The sequence below is a fragment of the Neopsephotus bourkii genome, unplaced genomic scaffold (genome assembly GCF_033783945.1).
Source record: "Neopsephotus bourkii isolate Nb327-2 ecotype Australia unplaced genomic scaffold, CSIRO-AGI_Nbou_v1 NB_1350, whole genome shotgun sequence".
Lineage (NCBI taxonomy): Eukaryota > Metazoa > Chordata > Aves > Psittaciformes > Psittacidae > Neopsephotus > Neopsephotus bourkii.
The window spans coordinates 1,740,959-1,765,006 of NW_026901829.1; the positions used below are offsets into that span (position 1 = coordinate 1,740,959).

The 24,048-nt window shown below is 40.0% G+C and overlaps 1 protein-coding gene across 1 annotated transcript in view; it reads right to left on the reverse strand.

Moving 5' to 3' along the window:
• Positions 1-619: 619 nt before the first annotated feature.
• F5 (coagulation factor V) overlaps positions 620-24,048 on the reverse strand; it is a 33,426-nt gene continuing 9,997 nt past the window's right edge. Inside the window, exons 7-25 of the mRNA XM_061366626.1 lie at positions 23,496-23,661; positions 21,575-21,752; positions 19,885-19,987; positions 19,290-19,501; positions 18,516-18,666; positions 17,892-18,104; positions 14,293-16,213; positions 13,199-13,364; positions 11,738-11,974; positions 11,053-11,260; positions 10,323-10,502; positions 9,357-9,473; positions 8,834-8,905; positions 6,677-6,771; positions 5,196-5,351; positions 4,194-4,338; positions 3,894-4,042; positions 2,949-3,131; positions 620-2,146 (exon numbers count right to left, since the gene is read on the reverse strand). Coding sequence (XP_061222610.1) covers positions 1,958-2,146; positions 2,949-3,131; positions 3,894-4,042; positions 4,194-4,338; positions 5,196-5,351; positions 6,677-6,771; positions 8,834-8,905; positions 9,357-9,473; positions 10,323-10,502; positions 11,053-11,260; positions 11,738-11,974; positions 13,199-13,364; positions 14,293-16,213; positions 17,892-18,104; positions 18,516-18,666; positions 19,290-19,501; positions 19,885-19,987; positions 21,575-21,752; positions 23,496-23,661 — 4,841 coding nt within the window. The 3' untranslated portion in view covers positions 620-1,957. The remainder of the gene's footprint in view (positions 2,147-2,948; positions 3,132-3,893; positions 4,043-4,193; positions 4,339-5,195; positions 5,352-6,676; positions 6,772-8,833; positions 8,906-9,356; positions 9,474-10,322; positions 10,503-11,052; positions 11,261-11,737; positions 11,975-13,198; positions 13,365-14,292; positions 16,214-17,891; positions 18,105-18,515; positions 18,667-19,289; positions 19,502-19,884; positions 19,988-21,574; positions 21,753-23,495; positions 23,662-24,048) is intronic.

A 24,048-nucleotide genomic window follows, 5' to 3' on the forward strand; every position in this document is an offset into this window, starting at 1 on the left:
CTGTGTTGCTATACTGGACATGCTGGAACACCAGGGTTATGGGCTTAATTTTTATTCTAGCAACCCACAGAGTGCTGTGTTTTGGATTTATGACTAAACCAGTCTTGACAATACAGGAGTGTTTTAGCTGTTACTGAACAGGGTTTGCACAGGCCATTTTCCCTCTCTGCCCTGCCAGTGATTAGGCTGGGGCTGGACAAGAGGATGAGGAAGGGACACAACTGGGACAGCTGACCACAGCTAACCACAGTCCTATCCATTACAGCAAGAAGTAGCAGAATCTCCAACTTGTAAAATCAATGCAGATGTATTGAGTCATGCTCCTGCAATCAATTTTGCATTTGTCTAATTTCACATAGAATCCTACATAAATAAAGAACTCATTACTTAGAGCCTTTAAGATCGTGGCCTTCTTAAACATAGATGTTTTATTGCACAAAATCCTGCTTCTGCTGCGAAGTTAGCAAGCATTTCTTATCTGCATTCTGGGGTAAAACCTGACTTCAAAGTTTACAACTTTTATAGTGAATTCCCATGGAGCTGAAAATCTTACTTTCATGATGCAGAATTTCACTAATTACTGCCAAAGAGCACTGTCAAGGCAAATATCCAATGTCCATGTTTTCCATCCTACAATATTATCTTTATTTACCAGTGAAACAGTTTGCAACATAATAATAAAAAAAAAAAAATTGTTTAGCTTTTATACTTTTTTCACTCTGGTTCTGTGCCTTCATTTTGAAATGCATGGTCTGCAAGATACAAGAATTGAAAAAACTGCTGAAGTAACCTGGATAAAACCATGAGGTTCAAAGACAAACATCTCTGAAAAATCCATCCTGCTGAATAGTACCCAGTGTGATAAGTGGAAGTTCTGCAACTAAAAAATTTACAGGATGGAAGCCATAAACACTATTGAAAGCTTAGCCAAAACTTGCTGGAATAATGAGTTTGTGGTCTGTGTGTATGTATTTTAACTAGATGTAGCCATCCTGGAAAAACAATCCACGTGTGCTGTATGCACAAGAGTAGTTTTATTACTGAAAACACTGTTAGAGCTAAATGGTAAAGAAGGTGCAGGTGTTGTCATTACGCAGCTTCATCCAACCTTCCTCTGCCATCACCAGGTTTTACTCTCATTGAACAGTTACAGTTTTCCATGTATCCTAATGGAGGGAGCTCCCCCTCCCCATGGTCTAAAAGTTTGCATGGGACAGTGTCAGGAGCTCTGGATTCTCACTTTGGTTCTACTGTTGTCATTCCAAGACCTGACAGGTTAAATCACTTCCCCTCCTGTTTCCAGTAAAGAAAGCTACCGCTGTCTCCCCTTCCCCTTGCAAGGGCACTAAAGATGAATTACGTGAAATTCACAGCATTTCAGGTGTGCCTGGGTATGCAAGAACCAAATCAGTAATGTGAACCACATTCTCCAGGGACCTGCACACACCTCAATGCTGGGATGCATTCTACTGTTGGGGCAGTGTAGATGAAAGAGATGTGGAGGCGAGGCCACCTCTACAATCATTTCTTACCAAGGCTTGCTGTAATGCAGCACCACAGCTCCGTATCTGCACTAGTTTTCCCTCTCAGCCCTATGTACAGAGAACATCCAACTGTTGTAACCTTTCTATTCCTCCTCTCTACTGCAGAAGCATTACAAAATGGAGATAATCAGGGCTCAGGATTAAGAGTCTCCATCCCTACGGATTCAGAACTTTAAGTAAAAAGCACGTTAGAATGAAGAAATGATAATACAAATGAGAAGGGACTGCTGTTTCTTCCCAGAGAAAAGAAATGGTTTTCCAAAGTGTGTATTTGTAAGAACAAAAATTCTGCCAGAGAAATCTCTCATAATTCTTGCTGGCAAAACATGTATGTCCTTTAAGGAATCACACATCCAGTATGATAGTTTTAAGGGTTTAAAAAAGCCTCGTTCTGCATGATGATTGCTGAAGGGTTAAGAGCTCCCAGAACCATCAGTCCTTTTCACAGTTAGACCCCAACCAAAATCACAGCCATAGAGTTCTACCCGAAGGGCAATACTACTATACCACGTTCTTGGAACAATGCGAATAAACCTGGATAGGATGGGTGGGTTAAAGAAATGCTTGACATGCCCATTGCTGTTTTCATTACCCAAGAAAACCTGAAAATTAACAAACACACAATTAGTTAAAAGGCAGCACTTAGAAGAAAACTAAACAAAACCAAAAAAAACAAAGCAAACACCAAAGCAAAACCCAAACCTGCTTTTTCATTTTAAAATGGTTCCAAGCTGTTGCATTAACCAGCCAGGGAACATGGACCAACTCGTTTCTGATTTTACATGAGACCACATCCAGCCTCTTCCTAAAATGCTAGTTGAAATATAGTTCAGACCAGCAATATCTGAGCCTCTGTTTCCATCCACACCACATTTTCCATTCTGACTTGGCTAAACTAAAACAAAACAATCTTCCCTTATTTTACTCTGCCCATAGCCCTTGTGGGTCAGGTTAGTGAGTAAAGTGATATGGGCAACAACATAAGTACTGTGTCTGCTCTGTGGACAGCTGGAGCTATCCAGCTCTGTACAGCAAAAGTGCTCACTAACATTAATTTAATTTATAAAATCAAGGCAGAAATAAAACAGCTGAAAAGAGGCCCCAGGAAATTTGTTGTTCATTCAAATTAAATGTCCTCCTTCACAAATAATATTAGTTCCTTTTATCACAATGTTGACTTCATACTCTACAGATTTGGCATTCTTCCCTGTTACTAGTATTAATTACCATGACTAAAATCAGATGGATATTATGACATTATTTGCAGTAACCCCAGATCCCTAGCATTATAAAAGCTTCTGAGAATTTCTCTTCACCTCTTTAGTGTCCTCTGTCTTTGAGCCTTGACTGTGCTCAGCATCTAAATCCAAGTAATAATACAATTGCCAGAGCTGAGAATGATACCTTTGCCACTGAGCTTGAACCATCCATATAGGATTTCCACTCTGAGCCTTCGTCACTGTATAGGATAATATAGGTTTTCACAAAGTTTTCAGCAGACATGTACTTGACCCCCTGGGTAGCGATTGCAGTTATCTTCTTAACTGTGAGGAGATCAATTTGCAGCCACTGTTGGTTGTTGTTCAACTATAATTCATAAAAAGAGTTGTCTATTAGCAAACATGTCTACTTCTGTATTTGCCTAAGTGAAAAATCCTGCTTAAAGATAGGTAAAACTGCATCAAAACTGTATCAAAGAAGTGCACAAGAGTAAAGTTGAGGTAAAACTCACAACCGTTCTTTGTGGCCCATACAATTAAATTCTTCACTGCAGGTAATGTCTTGGTGTCTTAAGATTTCCACATTAATTTCCAATACATAGCAAAAAATAACACAGATTTATCTCCAGTATTAAAATGTAATACATGATACCAAATGTTTATAAAACTGGTATCTTACAACAAATCTTTATGAAGCATCCAAGGTGCTTCCTAAGGAAATGCAGCTCCGTTTTGAAGACTCAGGTGCTCACATGCCTTACTGGAGGTCATCTGCCCCCAGATCCATTAAGCTGCACTACCTATAAGGAACCCAGAAGGGTTTCTTTAATCCCTTCAAGCCAAATACTCAAGTTGTATTCATATCCTGACATTAAAAGGGCTGTTTCTGCAGGGAAGTGCTGTAGGCTGTGGCCCAGAGAACAATATCCATCTGAAAAGATTATTTCATTGCTGTTGCTGGAAGTTTGACACTGGAATTGTTGAAGGGGCTTCTTCCCAAGGGATGGCTGTGAAATAATCCTAACATGCTTAGCACTAGACACAACGTGCAGGAAGCACATGAGCACACAGGCAGTACAAATTTAGTAACTGTAGCTGTCTTGCTGTCATCCCTATTTTTCACTGTTACCTTCGCTCGCCAGGCATTCATCTTTCCTTCCTGATTGAGACGAGCAAGTGAAGGGTCCCATGTGTTAAACCAGGATGTCTTAACAGATGAGGCTGTTATCTGGGTATTCTTGATCTCTCTGTTTTCCATTCCAAGTGGCAAAGAGCAACCTGTTAAGAGAAGCACCATGTTATCTTTGGTTTATCCAAGTAGCCACTGCCTAAGCAACAATGTTGGAACTGAGAACACCCACAATTTTAGCTTCATTTAAGATATTAGGTAAAAAAAATGTCAGAAAGAAAGCATGTGACCCATTCTTACCATCTACTTCACAGCCCAGAAGCTCCATGCGGAGGGTAGGCCTGTTGTAGGATTCAGTTGGGTAGACTCTGATGTACCTAGCAATAATAGGGGGATCAAAGATGTTCTCTTTCACGCCATAAGCATCAGAATTACCTTCAAAAATCTGTTAAAGAAAATAAAAGAAAAGAAAAAAAAAAGTCCACACAGAGTTTATTTAGTGCAATCATAAGCTTGGATGCTGCAAGCCTGCCCTGATACAAAAGTAGTCTTTCACACTGCTAGCCCCATCCACAGTGATGGAGCGCCCTGTGCTGAAGGACAACTTGGAATACTTCATGGTTCTTCTATCTTAGCATATTTGAAAGTGCCTGAAAGCCTCAGTTCAAATAAGCAACCTACTTCTGTGTACTACACAAGTCAGTAGTAAGATGTAAGTAAAAAGGGGAAGGGAGAGAGAAGAGAGAACAGGTTTTCAGTTTGAGACCTGTACCATAGAAACTTCAGGGAGAAGAAACTTAAGGGAGCTGGTTGGAGCATTTGGGCATAAAATGAACCTCTTTCAAGGTATGACACTTACGACAGAGGTCTTCTGCAGGCAATTCAGACAGCTTAACATTCCACTGTTGTGACAGCAGAAAGGGAGGGACAACAGGGAAGATCTAACCCCAAATGACATAAAACCTGATTTTTAGTTCAGCTTCCTGCTTGCATCAAAAAAGCTGACATGGCCTTAGGAAATAAAGGTACAGAGAGATACTTGTAAAAAAAGCCAGGCTCTACACAGTCAAGGTCATAGGGGCAGAATAAACACTAGTCTATGATATTCCTCACCTTACAGGTCTTCTGGCCTGAATTTTATTATATTGGTCACTGCCCTTTGTGGCTTCAAGCTGTATTATTACATCTCTGAAAGCCATAATTTTTTTTCTCCTATCTCTTAACATAAAATTAAACTGTCACCTCACTGTATCAGCCAGTGATGCTATCTAGGTTATCACAACCCCTGTGGCACATACAGACCTTTTGTGCTGGTGAACTGTCTCCTTTAAAAGTGCTCCACTTCCGTTTGTCTTTGCTGTAAACAATGAAGAACTTCTGGACATACAAGGACTTTAAAAATTGCTTGGCTCCTTGTGTCTGTATCCCAGTTAACAGAACTTGTCTTTGAAAGTCCACCTAGGAATAGCAAACAGTGTTTCAAAGCCAATAATGCATAGCAATATCCATTTCATTCTTTGTCATCTGCACATTAGCTTTGTGCCCTGCATTTTAACACCCACAACACTAACACTCTCAGGAGGAATAACAAGCAGACGCCAAATTCCAAATCAATGCTGTCTCACTCTCATATAATTTGAGTATTTATCTGTGTGTGCATTTAATTTTGGAGGCCAGTTTATAGTGTTCCTCACAGCACCATGAAGGTACCTCAAAAATATCTGTGACAGGCAGAACTCCTTTAACCTCAGTTTACAGATAGACAAAAGGAGTATAAAGAAATTAAAGATTCACATTCTCATGAGCTGCCTCTAGTTTTGGATACCCAGGCTGAGAAAAGACATTCTGAAGTGCAGAAAATCTACCATTGCTGCTGATAACCATATCCAAGCACTTAACAACAAATCAGCAGGGTGTGCCTTGTCAGCAGTGAAACTCATTCTCTGGGGTATGTCTTCCACATCTCTGCATACTTTACTGCAGTAACTCAGCTTCTCACTACGATGCCCCCTATCAAATTCTCTCTCTTTCCAGCATTATTTCCAGTTACACATCAGGTCTCCTGACTTCACCTCTACTAACTTGCTAGCACATCAAATGTTATCAAGGCAAACACAACAGCTGCCTGTTTAACCTACACTGCAACACTAGTTTGAGTCTTTGTTCTCTCCAAACTCCCAATTTTAATGAGATTTCTAAGAAATCACTGAAATTTGGGTGCAAATTTGCTATCTGGTGCAAAAGTGATTGTGATGGAAAAAAATTATGGAATGACATGACAATGATATGGTGCGTGAAGCCATAATTATGAGTTTAATTTCCGTATGAAGCCACACTGTGCTGTGTCAAGTTGGATATAGAAGCATCTCAACTGACTAACAAAAAAAACAACCACAACAAACCCTAACACCCCACCACCACCAAACTACCTGAAGCAATGCTTGAGTGTATTGCACTTTAAATGATCACCCAACACACACGTACATATAAATATGTACTATCAGGCAGAGAGAGGGGGGAAAAAGTAGTAGAAAGAATGACTCAATTTGCCTACAAAATGGTTACAGTCTAAATTATGATAGTCCAGTCAATGACTTCAACAGCAGTAGAGATTGTGCTACTCCAGGGAAGGTAGTTCATGGCATCACCATTCAAACTTGCTAAATCTTTCAGTTTTCCCCAGCAGTCTTCTCAGAGAGAGCAAGCACATCTTGACCTTCTATAATAAGTTGTAGGAAAATCACAACTCAATTATGCCCAAGCACTTGCTGAACCAACCATACCTGGATCCAAGCAAGTTCTTCTTTTTTCACTATAGTGCTCCAAGCATTATACGTTCCAGAATTGTTTAATCGGGCTAACTTTGGTGCCCAATAGTCTAAGACAGAAAACAGGAATAAAGGATGAGTAAATAAATTAAGGTTGCAACGTGCTGGGGGAGAAAGCAAGACAAACCCATCAACCAACTAACCAACCAAGTCAGCTGTGAAGTTTTATAATTGGCAGAATGAATTGAAAAATAACAGTATTTTTTGTAATGTACTGTCTGCTGCTTTGGAAGTGAGGTCTAGAGTCTGCTAATCAAGTGCTGGCCACCAGTACTATCAGACACTGAATGTGCTCTACATTCATGGAAGACAGCTCCCCTTTGCATAATGAGGTTTCCATGTTAACAACTGACATGGAATATATATGACAACAGAGTTTTCAAGCCTTTATAACACTGTGGTAGCAAATCATAGAACCATAGAATAGTTAGGGTTGGAAAGGACCTTAAGATCATCTAGTTCCAACCCCCTGCCATGAGCAGGGCACCTCACACTAAACCATCACACCCAAGGCTTCGTTCAACCCGGCCTTGAGCACTGCCAGGGATGGAGCATTCACAGCCTCCCTGGGCAACCTATTCCACTGCCTCACCACCCTAACAGGAAAGAATTTCCTCCTTATATCCAATCTAAACTTTCCCTCTTTAAATTTTAACCCGTTACCCCTTGTCCTGTCACTACAATCCCTAATGAAGAGTCCCTCCCCAGCATCCCTATAGGCCCCCTTCAGATACTGGAAGGCTGCTATGAGGTCTCCACGCAGCCTTCTCTTCTCCAGGCTGAACAGACACAACTTTCTCAGCCTATCTTCATACGGGAGGTGCTCCAGTCCCCTATCATCCTCGTGGCCCTCCTCTGGACTTGTTCCAACAGTTCCATGTCCTTTTTATGTTGAGGACACCAGAACTGCACACAATACTCCAGGTGAGGTCTCACAAGAGCAGAGTAGAGGGGCAGGATCACCCCCTTCGACCTGCTGGTCACACTCCTTTTGATGCAGCCCAGGATACGGTTGGCTTTCTGGGCTGCAAGCACACACTGCCAGCTCATGTTCATTTTGTCATTGACCAGCACCCCCAAGTCCTTCTCTGCAGGGATGCTCTGAATCTCTTCTCTGCCCAGCCTGTAGCTGTGCTTGGGATTGCTCCGACCCAGGTGTAGGACCTTGCACTTGGGATGGTTAAACTTCATGAGGTTGGCATCAGCCCACCTCACAAGTGTGTCAAGGTCCCTCTGGATGGCATTCCTTCCCTCCAGTGTATCAACCGAACCACACAGCTTGGTGTCATCGGCAAACGTGCTGAGGGTGCACTCAATCCCACTGTCCACGTCACCAACAAAGATGTTGAACAAGACCGGTCCCAACACTGATCCCTGAGGGACACCACTCGTTGCAGCTGGACATTGAGCCATTGACCACAACACTTTGTGTGAAATGATAAAAAAAAAAAAAAAAGAAAAAAGAAAAAAGAAAAAAAACCCACAACCCCCCGCCCCCCAAACATTTCCCAAAATAAATAATTTGTTATTTCAGGGGAAAGGATATGTGTTCCTGCATGTATGTGTAACCTGTACACCTTTATTTGCCACTGTCCATGTAAAATTCTATCAGTTTCTCTACCAAATGATCCCACTTCTCTACCAGGAAAATACTTGGTAAATTAAAGACTGTCATTGCTCTGGATGGATGCCAGGTTCCCAAATCTTTCATAACAAGTATACTTTGTCCTTTCACACCTCATACCACATGCAAATCTCAAAAGCTTTTTGAATACTTGGTGTTCATTTTCAAGCAGGGAAACCAAAGGACAAAAAGACACAGCTGGGGTTGTTCCAGGTCATCCAGCAGGCCACAGACAGGGGACTCCCTAGCTCTTAAGCTTTTGATACTGACAGTAGACCTGCGACACTGTTAAATTACAATGATGAGGGCTACCTCAGACAGCTCTCAGTCTCTGCTTACAGCACTGGAGAGCTTTTAAACCTGACAGTGGATTAACTGCTGAACTGATCTTGTAAGACTTATCATGAGATGCCAGAAGGATTTGGAACTGCAATACTTTGCTGGGCATATTCAGGAGCATGCCCAGACTTTTTCAAGTATTAACTCACCTATATGATGTGAAGCATCGATTTGTGAATCGAGTATGACACCACTTGCTAGACCCATTGGAATCTTGCAGTCTAAAGAGAGCACAGTAGGTTTGTTGTTAAAGAGGAGGGCAATTCCAACATATATTCTAGTGGAATCTTCTCGAACAACATCACTCAGAACAATTTGTAGTAACAATGCAACATCACCACTCTTCCCAGAGAAGGCCAAGTTAATCTCTGCGATTTCTATCAACAGATTAATCCACTGGTCATTGAGAGGAGATCTCAAATTCAAAGCTAGTATGCTAAAGGAATAAACATTGTATGCTAAATACTTCAGAGCTACTATGGTAGAGGTTAAACACATTTTTTCATCTACAACAAAGCTACAGTAATCACTTCAGACCCTCCTGAATGCACACACAATCTTTGTGTTTTTTTGCAGAATAACCTCCCAAATTTATTTTTAGTGATACGGAAAGGATAGAGATGACTTTATAGCTTGACTCTCCCCAGGCAAAAAACCCCCTTAGTTCAGTACCTTTCTCTATAACCAAATAGGATGCCTGCATTCCTGCTTGCTGATATTCCCCCACTTCAGTGTCTAAAAGCCACCAGCCAGGTCTCTGCGGTTTCATTTCGATTGTTCTAAATGAGCCTGGAAAGAATGGAAGAGAAACACGTCAGAAACATTAGCATCATAAGGTTGATGTTAGCAAGGCTGGATGCTGAAGCAAAGATCATCCTATGACTTAAAAAAATTAAATAAGCTGCTACACATTACAGAGAGCAATAGCTACCAGCATCTCAAGAGCAAGCAAGTCACAGCTGGAGACAGTTTAGAATTAAGCAACCAGATCAAAACCTAATCTTTGCTGCTGGTGCAAAACAGAAAATCTTGGATGCCTGTATGTAACAGAAGGTACCTGCACATTAAGTTCAGTGCTGAGCCAGGTAATGGAGAGTGCTATTAAGTTTATTACATAATGGAGGGATGCTGCCTCAGTGTGTTGTGTTCTTCAGGCAATGTAAAGGATGGATGAAAGAAGCCAAAAGTAGATGTGGGAGAATCAGATGTATGGGCCCTCCCCTCACTTTTTGCATACCCCAGGAGTGCCAAGGATTGAGCAGAAAGCAGATACGGTTTAGACTGTTTACTGCAGTTTTTAGAAAGCACAGTATGTGCCCTCATCGCTTTTCTTATGTTCATATTCCATATATATCCCTTCTCATCTGAAAAGACAACATTTGTCCAAGCCCTTAAGTTTTGCCTGTAACTTCACTCATTTTTCCAGTTTTAAAGGACAACAATGTTACCTTTATTTCCTCGTTAAGCAAGGCGCAAAGTGATGATTTTCCCTCTCACCATTGTAGGCAAATGAACCAGTAGCACTCTCAAACTCTTTCTTACTGTGCTCAACAGCAACTTCTGTTCACCTTTACACTGGTATGAAGACAACAGGATGCAATGATCACCCCTTAGAACCTATTCTGCTCTGATACTTACCTGGAAGGAGCATGTATGTACCAAGCTGATGCTGTGGCTTTCCTTGTTCTATGAAGGTCTGTCCATGAAAATTAACAACATGAATGTCTTTTGGCCCACCCATATTCAGCAAATGCCATCGGACCAGTTCACCTTCATACATCCTCAAACCTTGCAAATTGTAGGTAATCCCATTAATGGCTGAAAATGAAATAACATTGTTGATAAGGAAAACTGCTCACAAAACAGGTCTCAAAGTGCTAGAGTGTAGTTATCAAAATTAGTAAAATATTTAATTAAGTAAAGTATTTTGGAAAAGGCAGATTCCTCTTCTCAACATGCCTTTTTCAGACATGATCACTTACAGCACACAAACACATCAGATTTTCAAAGACAGAAACATAGTTTTGTTACTGACCTTCAAAGTAAAGCAATGGTTACCTTGAACAGTCAGCCACTTATTTAAGTCTACATGTCTGAAACTCTGCATCCACAGAGAGGTATATGAAGAGCTGTCCTATAGCTGCTTTAAATTCCTCAGTAGAACTATGTGATTTGTCAAATTAGGGTAGTATTTTTTAATTTATTGCAAAAAGGTTTCAGGGCATTAACTTAACAAAAAATGATCCCATACACATAATTAACATGTGAGATTTATGCATGTTCAAAGACACTGTGAGCTGAGATACCTCCCCCAACACCTCTCCTTCTACCACAACAAACTGAATACTTGGCAAAATTAAATAAGTACCATAGAATTTGTGGCACTGCTGCCCTTCCTGGGTCTTCTCAGTACAAGGACTTCTAGAACGTTTGTCAAAGTACCAGCTTTTCTCTTCATCAAAGACCATAAAAAGCAAGAAAAAGTCTCGGGTCGATGTTTTGCTGTTTGACATACTGAAGGTTCCTTTTTGACAAACCAGTATTGGCCCAATCAAACCAGAGTGAATATCTTTCTCCTAGAAGGTAATGAACTCATATAAGATCTAAGAGTGGATTTCGCAAAAGATGTCAAAAAAACATAGAGTTCTGTAGAAATGCATCAGACCTTAAAAATTTAAAGCAGAAGTCAGAATTGTTTTGCATTGTGTCTTTACTTTCAGGTGGCTCAATCTACCCATAAGCTCCACAGTCTGAATTCTTCAACAGCTTATATCCTCTTTTAACTGAGTATAAGAGATTAAATGTCAGATGGGAACATAAGGCCCAAAAGAAAGGCCAGATATCCAAAATGTATTCTGCAGCTTACATTTCTACAGCTATACAGTAGTATCATTTGGAGATACTTAAAACTTGGTGTCCTGGACAACCTACTCTATCTGACTCTGCTTGAGTTGGGGGTGGGTGGACTATATGTTTTCCAGCGATCCTTTCCAACACAAATGTTTCTGTGATCATCCCCAGCAACACTACCACTTCTATTTTGATTTCCTTACCATATTTAAATCAGAGTAGTAGATCCAGGACCGACAAGCTGCTCCTGACTGCACAGGTCCTGATCGCCTGTTTGCATACCATACATATATATAGCTGTTATTTGGCTGGACTTGGTCATCTTCCTTAAACCAAGCAGGAGATTCATCATCATAAATGCTTCCCTCAGATGACTTTTCATAGAAGAGCCCATGAGCATGGAGAGAATATGGTCTGGATGCCAAATTCTTAAAATGAACCTAAAAACAAAACCAACCCCCCCCAAAAAAACAAACAATCATACAAAAACAAAAAAAACAAAGAAAGGAAGAAATAGATTCTATTCAGCAAATGCAGGCCTAAAGAAAAGTCCCCACACAATAGATTCCCATGACCTTAAACCATGGTCAAGTTTTGTAAAATGATTACAGATAACATTGTGCATAGCAAAGCTGCAGGGATAGCATCTGATGTCTTCATGTAGAGCCACCCTCTTTGATAGAGGTAGTCAATTAAAAGGTAGCAAGCATGAATCTCACTCCCTGTCTTCCAGAGTCTAGGTTCCTAGGACTTTCACTGTTGCCCTTTACATGTGGATATGCTTAATTACAGCAAGCAGGGAGATGGAGTTTCTACCTTGTGGGCTTTGTTGCAGTTTCACTAAAGGACAGCACAAAACAGTAACACCAGAATTCTGTATGTATCACTCCCACTGAAATCAGTGCATCTCACTTGTCCCAGAGAAGCATGATAAGGAGATTACATATATACCTCTCCTTACAGAATGATGCTCCCAAGCTAAAATAGCCTCCTTCTTCTAGAGAAATGTTTTTAAATGTAGCTCAATGTGTTCCTGTTGTGCACTACTCCTACTGAAATAAGCAGAAAGTAGAGAGATCTACTCTCCCCATCTAAGCCATCTGTTTTGGAAGACTGAATGAAGAAGGGTAAGAGAAGGGAAGCTCTACAGCAAGGTGCTGCCTAATGCAAATATACCACTCTATCACCAGAAATACAGTTCCTCTCTATCCTTGTTGTTTGTATTAGAACTAACCAACCCATCTACAGCAAAGGTTTTCAGAGAAAAATATACCTTTTGGATAAATATAGATACCTTAATTATTAATACAGATTTATTAATTTCTTTAAAAAAATTAAGAAGCTCCCTTTTCATATATTCAGTGCAACCTGGGTTTAAAAAATAATATTTTTTTAACATTGAACTTAAATCTCATTTTACATTAGACTCGTAAGCCAGTATCTACTGTTAGGAAACCTGTCCATGGAGAGGAGAGAAGAAGGATGTGTTTCAAAGCAACACACTACTGTGTTTTTGTGTTCACACTAGAGTTTCTAGCTTTGAAAACTGTTTCCCCAACCATCATCTTTTAAAAATGTGTGTGATTTTTAGACCCATTCTATGTCACGCTGTATAATCACCACAAGAATCTTATCCTGCACACATATTCAAAACATTGACCTACTAGGATAACATCGTCCACTTCAGCCCGGATAACTGGCCCCAGGATGCCAAGGTGTTCATTATACTCGTCTTCCTCCTGAAGTGTCGTAAAGGTACTGTCTGTATAGCTTTGGAAAATCACCTTATATGTGGTGCCATCTTTACAGGTTTTGTCATTCATCATTGTACTGAAAGGAAATCCCCAATTAAAACCCCACACAGTGAATCAGTAATAATAGCTTTGATGAAACCTGAGATTTCATACAGCAGGAACATTTTAGAATATAAAAAATAAACACACAAATAAATGCCAGCTGATTCTGAAAATCACGACTTGCAATGTTTAAGCAATTCTAGTTCTACAGTTGTACAGGAGATACTTTGAAGCTTTGGTCAGCTATCACTGACCAAAACCTCTAATCTTTCAAACCCCACCTGAGCTCTGTTTTCCTTTTTTACAACTAGCCTTAACAATCTGAATCAGGGCTTAGCTTGGAGTGTAGAGAGCCCACCACCTGTGTCCTACTGTCACACAGACATACTTTCTCTGGAAAGCTAACTGAAACACATTTTACCTTTGATTATATCTGCATTTTGTTACACAAAGCTGGTAAGGAAAAGTAAGCTTTTAGGCATTCTAACCATTCTGTAGATCTTAAACAGAAGCACCAAAATGCTGTTATCCTGATAAAACATATTATCATTTCCTATAAACCTCACCTTATTATCAATTCTGCAAAAAAAATAGAAACTTAACCAAAGTAATCTAGTAGGAAGAAAGGCTGTTTTTCTGCCCTTCAGCACACTGAGAAAGTATATGCCATGGGCTCTGTTAATTTTGATGGAACTATTCAACTCACACTGGCTGAGGATGAACCTCACTGGAGAGATCTATATAGAGCTCTGAGCATATAAAAGAGTTCTTAATTGTGTTTCTCTTGATTATAGTAACCACTCTCTATGACATTCTAGGGGAGCCCCAGCCTCTCATGGAAAATTCTTATGTTTCTGCAACTGGGAATCATGTTACCCTTAAGTATATCAGCATGTGAATCAACAATCCGCTAGCATGTATCAGGGTGGCATGCAAAATAAAAGCAAATAATTCAGCCAAACCTTTTCTTGTATCCTGCATAGTTCCAGCAGGCCTCTTTAGCTGCAATATAGTATCTCCTCTCATTCCCTTTGCTACGCAGGTAATGTTCAGCAATGTTGTCTGGGTTACGTTGTTCATTGATATTCACTTTTGGGTCTGTCATGTATGGGTCATCAAAGGTTACATAATGATATTCATATTCACCACCTGATGTTTCCTCGCTGTAATATCCTTCCATAACATATTCGTATTCTCCATTTTCTTGGGGAAGCCCAATCGTGATCGATGGCTTAGACTGCCGTGGGGTGAGTGTGTAATTTTGTGACTCTTCGTGCTTGGCTTTGCTCAGATGTGTATGGTTGGCCTCACTGGGTGCCTCTGTGGTGTTAGTGCAACATGGCAGTGTTGTGTGGTTGCTCTCACCCAGAAACAATGTATGGCCATACTCTGCCATAGAATTGATGATTTTGGGAGGCTTTTTACTCCTTGGGCTCATCAAGTGGTTCACTTTTGGATATTCTTTTTTTTTCCTTCGGATCTTGATAAAAGTTCCAGAGGTACTCAAAGTATCATTCTTGCTCTCCTCCCTTCCTTTCAGAGTTGGGTGCATGTGGCTCCCTTTCTGATTTTCTCCTGTTAGATGCAAGAACCCTTGAAAATTCTTCACATGCTTCTTACTTATGAATGCTGTAACATTCCTGCCATGACGACTTAATTTACCACCCGCAGATTTATCTAAATTTGCCTCTAATCCCAGACTTCCCTTTGCAGACACCAAATTCCATTCCTCATTTGTCGTTTTAGACGAATATTTCCCAGACCTGGGCAATGATGGTTCTAGTAAGTTCTTCACTAAAGCAGGGCTGGAATTAGGGCTTATATTGCTTAAAGAACTGTCTGCTTGTTTATCTTTGGATAGCTTGGGTTCAGAGAGGTTGGAAGCATTAGAACCATCTCCCACAGTGAGGTCCAAAGCAAGCGTCAAGTTAACATCTTGCATGGCATTTTCCATCTTGGTTTCTTCTTCTTCCAGTTCATCATCATAATCATTTGGAAGTTGGCCAGTTCCCACTATCTCAGATGTGTTCTCTGCATTATACACAGAATGAGGTGCACTTGTCTTGTCAAAAAATGAGACATTTTTATTTCGTACATGATTCAAAAGGGCATTCATCTTCTGGACAGAGTAAAACTTGATGGCCAGCGAGTTTCGCCTTTTCCTTTTACTGTTAATGTTATAATTTTCTGTTCCTGTGCTGTCTTCTTGATTTTTTTCTGAAAAAAATTTGCTGTGGTTCCCATCACTTGGAAACTCTTCTGCAACATTCATTTGGCCTTCCCCATTGCTCAGCAAGAGTTCATCTGCAGCCATGTTATTACTGTGATCTACTTCATAATTGCTTTGGCTTCTATTCTCAAATACCAAGTCAGCCTTCCCATCACTTGTGCCAGCCAAAAATAAATCCTCTTCTGCTTTGACTGATGTGTGATTTGACTGGAATGTTTCAGCCTCGATTAGGGGAAGAGGAGTGATATGAGTTTCTGAGAACTTAGAGGTGCTTGTAGTTTCACTGCTATATATAGCTGTCAGACCTGAGCCAGCTGCCACCTCAGAACTCATGGCATCAGTGCCTTCATACTGCTCCCAGGCCAGCGCTGTAAGGTTTTGGTTTTCTTCATTGGCTGTTGCTTTCCTTAAGCTTCGGATGGAGTAAAAGGAAGCCAGGTAATCCTGATAATCCAAATCTTCCTTATCGATTTCTTCTTCTTGCACATCATCTTCAACTGAGGTGGAAACAGCCTTTTTATCAGTCTTGGTGTAAGTGAAATCCACAACATCAAACATGTCATATTCCTCTTCGTCACATCTGGCATCTCTGAATCTCAGCCTCATGCCATTACTCATCTCTGGGCTACCCCAGGATGCTAAAAGCCAAGTACCTGCAATTGAAATAGAAGTGGTTTTCTAATACACAAGTAGTTATGAGAGGATATTGCCTACCATGTAAGTAGCAAGTTGCTGGGTTTGTTTCTACAGTGCCTGCTATAGCAGAGTCCTAATCCTCATCTGGGATTTCCATTAGCTCTGCTATGAAAAGGAATTAATAAATGTAAATAAATAATAGCACATATAAATACATACATCTAAGAGCTGGAAATCTTCACAGATTAAGCTGTACCTAGGACCTGAGTTCAAACATAACCCAGTAAAGAGATGCATGTGAAAAAGAAACAATGTAAAGGATCCTATGTTTACACCTAGATCTAAGATTGGGGTCTTTTGAGTGAAAATGTTCATTTTGCCCTGCCCTTAGTGTTGAATACATTGCCACACAGAGCATTCTGAGCAGAACGAATATGTTCTGAGGCACTGTTGACAAACACAGTATTTTAAAAGCTGGACACAAAACATTAAGATGCCACTACCAGCCATCTTAGTAACTTAAAGTTTTTAATAATTCCTTCAAAATGTAGTCAAAAGATTAAGTTCCCTATTTGAAACTAGGGTCTGGAGAGAACAAAGTACAATCTGTTTCCCTAAACAGCATCAAATTAAGTTCTTTGCTCATTACAGCTTGCTTTTGGAACTAGCAGAAATGACTGAATAGACAGAATTAACAGAGCTTGAGAAAAACAGCCTTTTCCATTAAAAAGGTCCCATATGATTTTTCAGTATTTATCAGGGTTTGAAGTGACCCGCATAGCTTCCAACAGCAAATTTGTAAAACAAAACATGCCCTAGATGGAAAGAAAAGATTGCATACCAAAAATCAAGCAAAAGTAGACCTCATAATTTTCTGTAAGTCAGATGGAGCGTTTATGATTCCTTAAACAATATAAAACATTTAACATACGTTTATAACTTACAAGGTCTTGATGCAGTGTGATCACCAAAAACATGCTTTGAGGACATAAAGAATTCATTATTTAAATATACAAAAGAAAAAAAAAAGAAAAAAAGGATACTTTAAATGGGATAAAGATACCTCAACCCTGTGGAATTTAACTTGCAGCCTTCAATGAGGACGAATCTCTGTCCTTTTGCAGGTAATTCCTTAAGTGTGGACTACATGGGTTCTAGTGTCACCTTTTCAAGATGCAGTATTAATCCTAGTTAGACATTGAGATGTATACCAATAGGCCAGTGATCTGATTCAGTCAGGCAGACCTTGCTACTGCTAAATGACCACAAGGTGAGGTGTACTCTATTTGTTCAATCATGACTAGCATAATTTGGCAGTCTTGGCCTATTTTACCTCATTCAGGATGGACAAGTATGTGGCAAGTATGGGAATCACACAGTGGAGTTAGTACTGGATTGTTTCCATGAACAATCTTAGAATTGCCTTAAAAAGATCATTGCTAGCCCCAATACTAGTTGTGAAGTGAAAAAAGCCTCTACAAAAAACACCTCAATATAGAATACAATTAAGCTATGTGCTAAGTCTGCGTAGCCAACAAAACTCCATACGCATCAATTGCTCTGGGGAATGAGTCAACATTTTCCAGCACTGTGTTTACTTGAAAGACTTTCATTCCTATTTAGGTAAGTCCCTACCAATAGGGGATTAAAAAAATGTCTTAGAAGAGGCATCAAACACTGTAGTTTACCACTTACCAACATTGTCCATTTCTACTGTGACTGATTCTCCACTCATTGGGAAAAGGTTCAACACATCTTCATATTTCCCTTGATACAAAAAAGAGTGCCCGGAAAGGCGAACAGAGACAAGCTCATCATGAGTGCCAACACTGGAGAAGTGCCACTGAACCACACTATCTTGGCAAAATCCAAGGATTTCACTGCTGTCAGACACATAGCCGTTTATTGCTAAAAGGAAAGTGAAATAAAAATGGTCTCGATATTTTCAGAGTAAGACTTCTAAAACCTGCTGTTCTTTCATGTCAGTCCACTGAACTGGACTCACATTTGCATCTGGAAAGAGACTGACACAAGGCTGAAACCACAACAGCCTTGATGGTTTATTCTAGCTCTGGAAATAGTATCTCTAAGGCAGCAGGGTACTATGTGAAAGTTAAATAACCCTTGCCTTTTGTTTCAGGGTTCAGAGCCAGCCTGGTCCCTGAAATATTGCATATTTCTGTACAGTGCCACCTGGCATGGTTAGAAGTTCAATGACTTTGGAGAATTCCCTGATTGTACTACACCTGAGAACAAGCAATCACTGAATGCTCATGTTCACATGAACTTTTGCAATATTCAGCTTGACATGCCACTCACTGTGCATTATGTTTGAGTTATAGAACTTGGGATCATCCCTTTTAACGCTGGCGGGGTTGCTGCAGTAGTCCTTGATGTTATCCTCTATGTACCAGCTCTTATTTTCATTGAACACAGCAAACATTGCCTGCTGCTCCCCATCTGCCTTTTTCTGAAAAAGAAAATTGACACAACAGTTAATGCATTTTATGAGCAGAGGCATGTACTAACTCAGTCCTACTATTTTTCTTACTTACTATATAAGCAATATAAGCTTCACTACAATTGTGGTAAGCGTGATCCAAAGGCTGAGCGTAGAGAGTCAAGACTTCAAGGTCCTGTATGCTTTGCCATACAAGATTTCAATGGATGGCAAAGAAAACCACTCTCCAAGAACTTTCCCATGCTATTTGGGTTCCTCTGGGTTCAGTGATCACTGAGATTGTCAGTCTGAGTTATATCTGTTACAGATAAACACCAGCTCATATCTGGATATCTTTACAGTGCAAAGATACAATAGCAGCAGAAAAGTTTATAACCAAGTCTAGAAACAGACTTTCAAGTCAGGTTGGCCTTTTGTTGAAATGCTGCTCTTGCTAAGAAAATCAGAAAATAATTCCTCTACTGCTGTGGACAGTTAGAGGACTGTTTCTTCAAGTAATTTCTTTAGGATCCTGTTGGTGTAATTGTTCTCTACATGACAGTTCTCTAAGGGGAAGCAAACCCAAATTCACTGAGGATCCAATATTACTACTAAAGTAAAATCTATCTATAAGAGGTTGCCAAACATGTTACCTGCACACCCTTCTGATTCAGTGCTTCACTTTTACAAATCAGAAGTGGGCCAATCAGTCCCGAGGCTATATCTCTCTCAATATCTACAGCACTGTGATACAGCCTTGTAATACATTGTGCATCCTGTGCAGTGGGTTGGTCTGTTTTAGCAATTTTCCATTTGTAAGTGTATGTATTCCCTGGTTCAATTCCTCTTCTCTGGGTCTCATTGCCTAAGGAAAATAAGGAAGAACAGTAATGATACAAAATTAGAGCCAGATCTTTATATAACATCAGGCCGCACCTTTCAATGAAATTGGTGATGTCACACCTTTTTAAGCTACCTCTGAGGTAACTCCTGTTCAGCATGAACTTTTGTTTCTCTCTCCAAAATCACAAAGAAGAACAGAAAACTAAGACACAAAAAAAGGGTATTTGTCTATAGTTTGCAGACAATACGTTGTTTTCTCTATAAGGCAACACAACAGGTCAGCAGAGGCAGAGCACAGAACTGAGGTCTCCCAGTCACACACATGCTTAGCCACAGCATCTTCAAATCAATGAAACCCTCCACAACAGTTAATGGTATTGAAAATGTAATTCAAAAATTCCTTACTTGTAGGATCCAGAGGATAATTAGCTCCTTCTGCATCCTTTGAAAGTGTCACACCATGGAAGTAAATGCTGTAGGGTCGACTGGCCTTATTTTTGAACACAACCTATATTGATAAGCAAAAATGAATTTAGTATTCAGCAAATCCTTGCCAGAATACATGATAAAAGCTTCAACTACAGCAGAATTTTCCTGGTTTCGGCCCAGGAAGTGCTGGAAAAGCAAAGGGATGTCTTCAATATTGTCTGATTAGATAAAACCCACAGTCTAAATGCTGTTGGTACCCTGATGGTGGGCTTTGTAGAGCCCATTGAGTAAAGTTCAGCTTCTTACACCTGGTCTCTGGACAATCTAAAAAGAACATTCATTTTTCCAGCTACAAGGCACACATTACCTCAGGGAATATGAAGTTACTGATTAAATTTCTTAAGAACTTTCAATATGGGAGAAAACATTTAAACAGATGTAAAAGCAAATCTTTTCTCAGATTCCTGGGTCTGGGTTTAGCAGTAGCAGTCATTTTTTCTCCTTCTTAGTAGCTGGTGCAGTGCTGTGTTTTAGACTTTCGGCCTGGGAATAGTGCTGATAACACCAATGTTTTTAGTTGCTGCTTAGTAATGTTTAGTCTGACCAAGGACTTTCTGAGTCTCATGCTCTGCCAGGGAGGAGGGGAAGCTGGGAGGAAGCAGAGACGGGACACCTGACCCAAACTGACCAAAGAGGCATTCCATACCACAGCACATCTTGCCCAGGATGTAACTGAGAGTTACCTGGAAGGGCTAGAGGACTGAGGATTGAATGAGGTATTGGTCGGTGCTTGGTTGGGCTGTGGGGGGCAAGCTATCGGTTGGCGGGTGGTGAGGTGTTGCATTCTCTTCCCTTGTTATTTCCTTTATCATTATTATTATTGGCAGTAGCAGTAGTGATTTGTGTTATACCTTAGTTACTAAACTGTTCTTATCTCAACCTGGGGGAGTTGCATTCTTTTCGATTCTCCTCTCCGTCCCTCCGGAAGCAGGGGGAGGGAAAGAAGGGGGGGAGTGAGTGAATGAGCTGCCTGACTGGGTTTAAACCACCACAAAGACCCAAAGGGGTATGAGAGGAAAAGGCAAAATGTCCTGCCTATTCCTGACGAAACCAGTAAAAAAACTCAAAACAAAAAAACCCCCAAATATGCTAAACTCAGAGTCACAGAGTCATAGTAGCAATAAAAGGTCATGAAACTTTGTGATGCATCATTAAGTGGCAACAGAAAGACAAGCGGATGTGACAGAGGGTGTTTCATTTCATAACTCCATGAAAGAACATTTAAGGAGGAAAACCGAGTACCACTGTCTAAAACAGGCAGAAAAAAATAACAACATAAGGAATGAGAGGCCCATGAAGCTTGGGCTCATGTTCAAATTTTTCCCATTTAGATCAGTGCCAACATATACATATATTTTACAAAGAGTGTTAATGAAATGTGTTTATTTTGCAAAATAAAGCACCGTTAGGAAACTATAGAGGGAATGCTGAAAAATTTAAGCTAAACACCATTACTTGTGATCATACATTTTAACAGGGCCAATATTTGTAACATCAGCTATATTTTTGGCAAAAAAACCCCAAACAAATCAAAGTAGTCCTTTTCTATCTCTACCCAACAGAAAATTATGCTATAGTATAAATAAACTCTGAATTGTTTACTTACTTTGACATTGTCATGGAGCTGAGCTCTGATAATAGGGCCCAAGATTCCAGTTTCCTTGGGGCGAGGATTTTCCAGACGTTTAGTGAAGCTGGCATCAGTATATTGCCTAAAAATAGCCTTTTTGTACTTTTTACCTATGAGATTTGAAAAGTTGTCCAAGTGCTGTGCTTTATAGTGTCTTAAAAATAAAGAAAAAGACAAATGGTCAACAAAACTTGAGTAGTGACATCTACTGGAATACAGAATTAGTACTCAAGCAACTGGTAGAAACGTCATTGCTTGAAAAAAAATCCAAACCCTAAACTAACCTAATGCTCTTTACCCCAAAATCTAACCTAAACTAGGCAAAGAGCTTGGAACATTATTTCTGTTCTAGTATCAGATAGGATCAATTAGTATCAGAGTTTACATTTCATTTAATTGGGCATACATGCAAGAAAGAAACAAACTGAAGCAGCAGCTAAATTTTCAAGATCAGATAGCAGAAATCACTGTTCTCCTTTTAAAATGGCATAGTTGAGCATAGAAAAAATAAACAATTTGCTTATGGGAGTAAAGACTCTAGGAGAGACAGGAACAGCTGATCTTAATCCCAGTCAAGCACCATACAATAAGCAGTGCTACACTCAGGTTTAAAAACTTTAGAACTGTTAATGCTGATAGCAAATCTAGGATATTTACCAGGAAGTAACACAGAGTAACATAGTTGTTCTGGTCACTTGCATTTAAAAAAAAGTTACTGAACAGGGATAAACTCTAACTTTGAACAAAGAAGCACTGAGGTGGTTAAGTAATGCCACGTAATTAGCAGGGAAGGATATAAAAGCTTGCTCTATGCAGTCCAAGAGCAAGTAAGAAGAGAAGATCATGCCAAAGAAGAAGGAATACTTAAAGTGTTATGTGAACACTGTATTCTATGGAGATATATGAAACTGTAATTCCATACAGGGTAAGAAATTTGTCTTGTTCTGCTTAAATCCTTAAAGGTTCTTATGAACATCAGCTTGTAAAGTTACCAGTGCTCTAGCAGTGGGGAACTGAAATTGCAAATTTAACCTTGCAGTGCACTGGCAACATTGTGTTTCCAATCCCAACCATTCTATGACCTCATGTATGTTACAGAATTCCTTAAATCAAACAAAATAGCCCAATATGCTTATTTATTATGACTTTTACGACATTTACACAGCTGTCATGCAGAGGTCATTTATAGACACCTCTCTCTCTTCTGTTCCCTAAACAATTTATTGTACTGAACTTTAAAAACCTTTAATTCTCCAGAAATATTCCCTCCCTCTCTTTGCCTTTCTCTTAAGGATTGTTTCTTTCAGCAGAATTCACATTTAAAAGTAATTTAGGAAACAGGCTTATATGCTACTTAAGGCATTTCATAAGTTATTTTCTTTTTTTGGGTTCCCCATTAGGGGCAAAAGAAGGTGTCCACTTTTGGGCTCTTCAGCAAAGCAAGCCATTGACAGTGTGGTGAGCGCCTGGTGGAGGGCCACCAAAGTGATTGAGAAGCAACAACAGATGACATAGGAGCAAAATCTCAGCTTATTCAGCTGTATGAAGACACAGCTAATGGAGCATCTTCTTTTTATCTTCAACTATCAAATAGGGAATTATAGAGAAAATAGAACCAGATTCTTCACAGAGTTGCATAGTGAAGAGATAAGACACAATGGACTCAATGTACAACATCATAAAGTCTGATCAGGTAAAAGCAAAAACTTTTTCACTCTGAGGTTACAAAGGTGCCCAGAGAAATTGAGGAATCCCCATTATTGGAGACAATGAAAACTTGACTCAATATGGGTCCTGTGCCACTTTGCTGTTGGGTTCCCAGAGGCCCTGCCCAACCTGAATTACTCTGTGATTTCACGTTAACATTCTGTATTATGTTGGAAAAGTACAATTTTACCTGTCAAGGCTGTCTGGAATATTTGGGGCATAATCCCAAGTAATTTCTTCTGCAGCAATGAAATATTCCCAGCTGTTGACCATACGACGTTCTTTATAGGAGAGACGACTCTTCTTCACCTCTTTGTCCCCACAGTCTCTTACAGTGAGGTAACCATGCATTTGAGCTGATCGGGAAGAAACAGTACCACAGTGATTTTCCATTTTATGAACCCTTACCACTTCAACTCACTTCTCTTTTCTTTAGCTAAGTAAGGCTGTCAGCATGTGTTTGTTCACCTGATTCCCATCTTTTCAGGCTTGAAAGGGCTGAATCCATTTAGACTATGTAAGCCTTCCAAGGATCCCATAAGAATCAAATGGAATAGAGAAGCTATCTCAACTAGCCCTCTTTAAAAATACCAGCTCAACAGAGAGAAACCTATTCCTCCCTACCCGGTTTGGGTTCCCCCGCCCCCCCCAGACATGCCTTCCAGCTCTTGTAAGAGACATTTCTCTTATGCTTTAAAACAGAATTCTGGTCACTGCCAAGAGATACCCACTTTGAAATGATG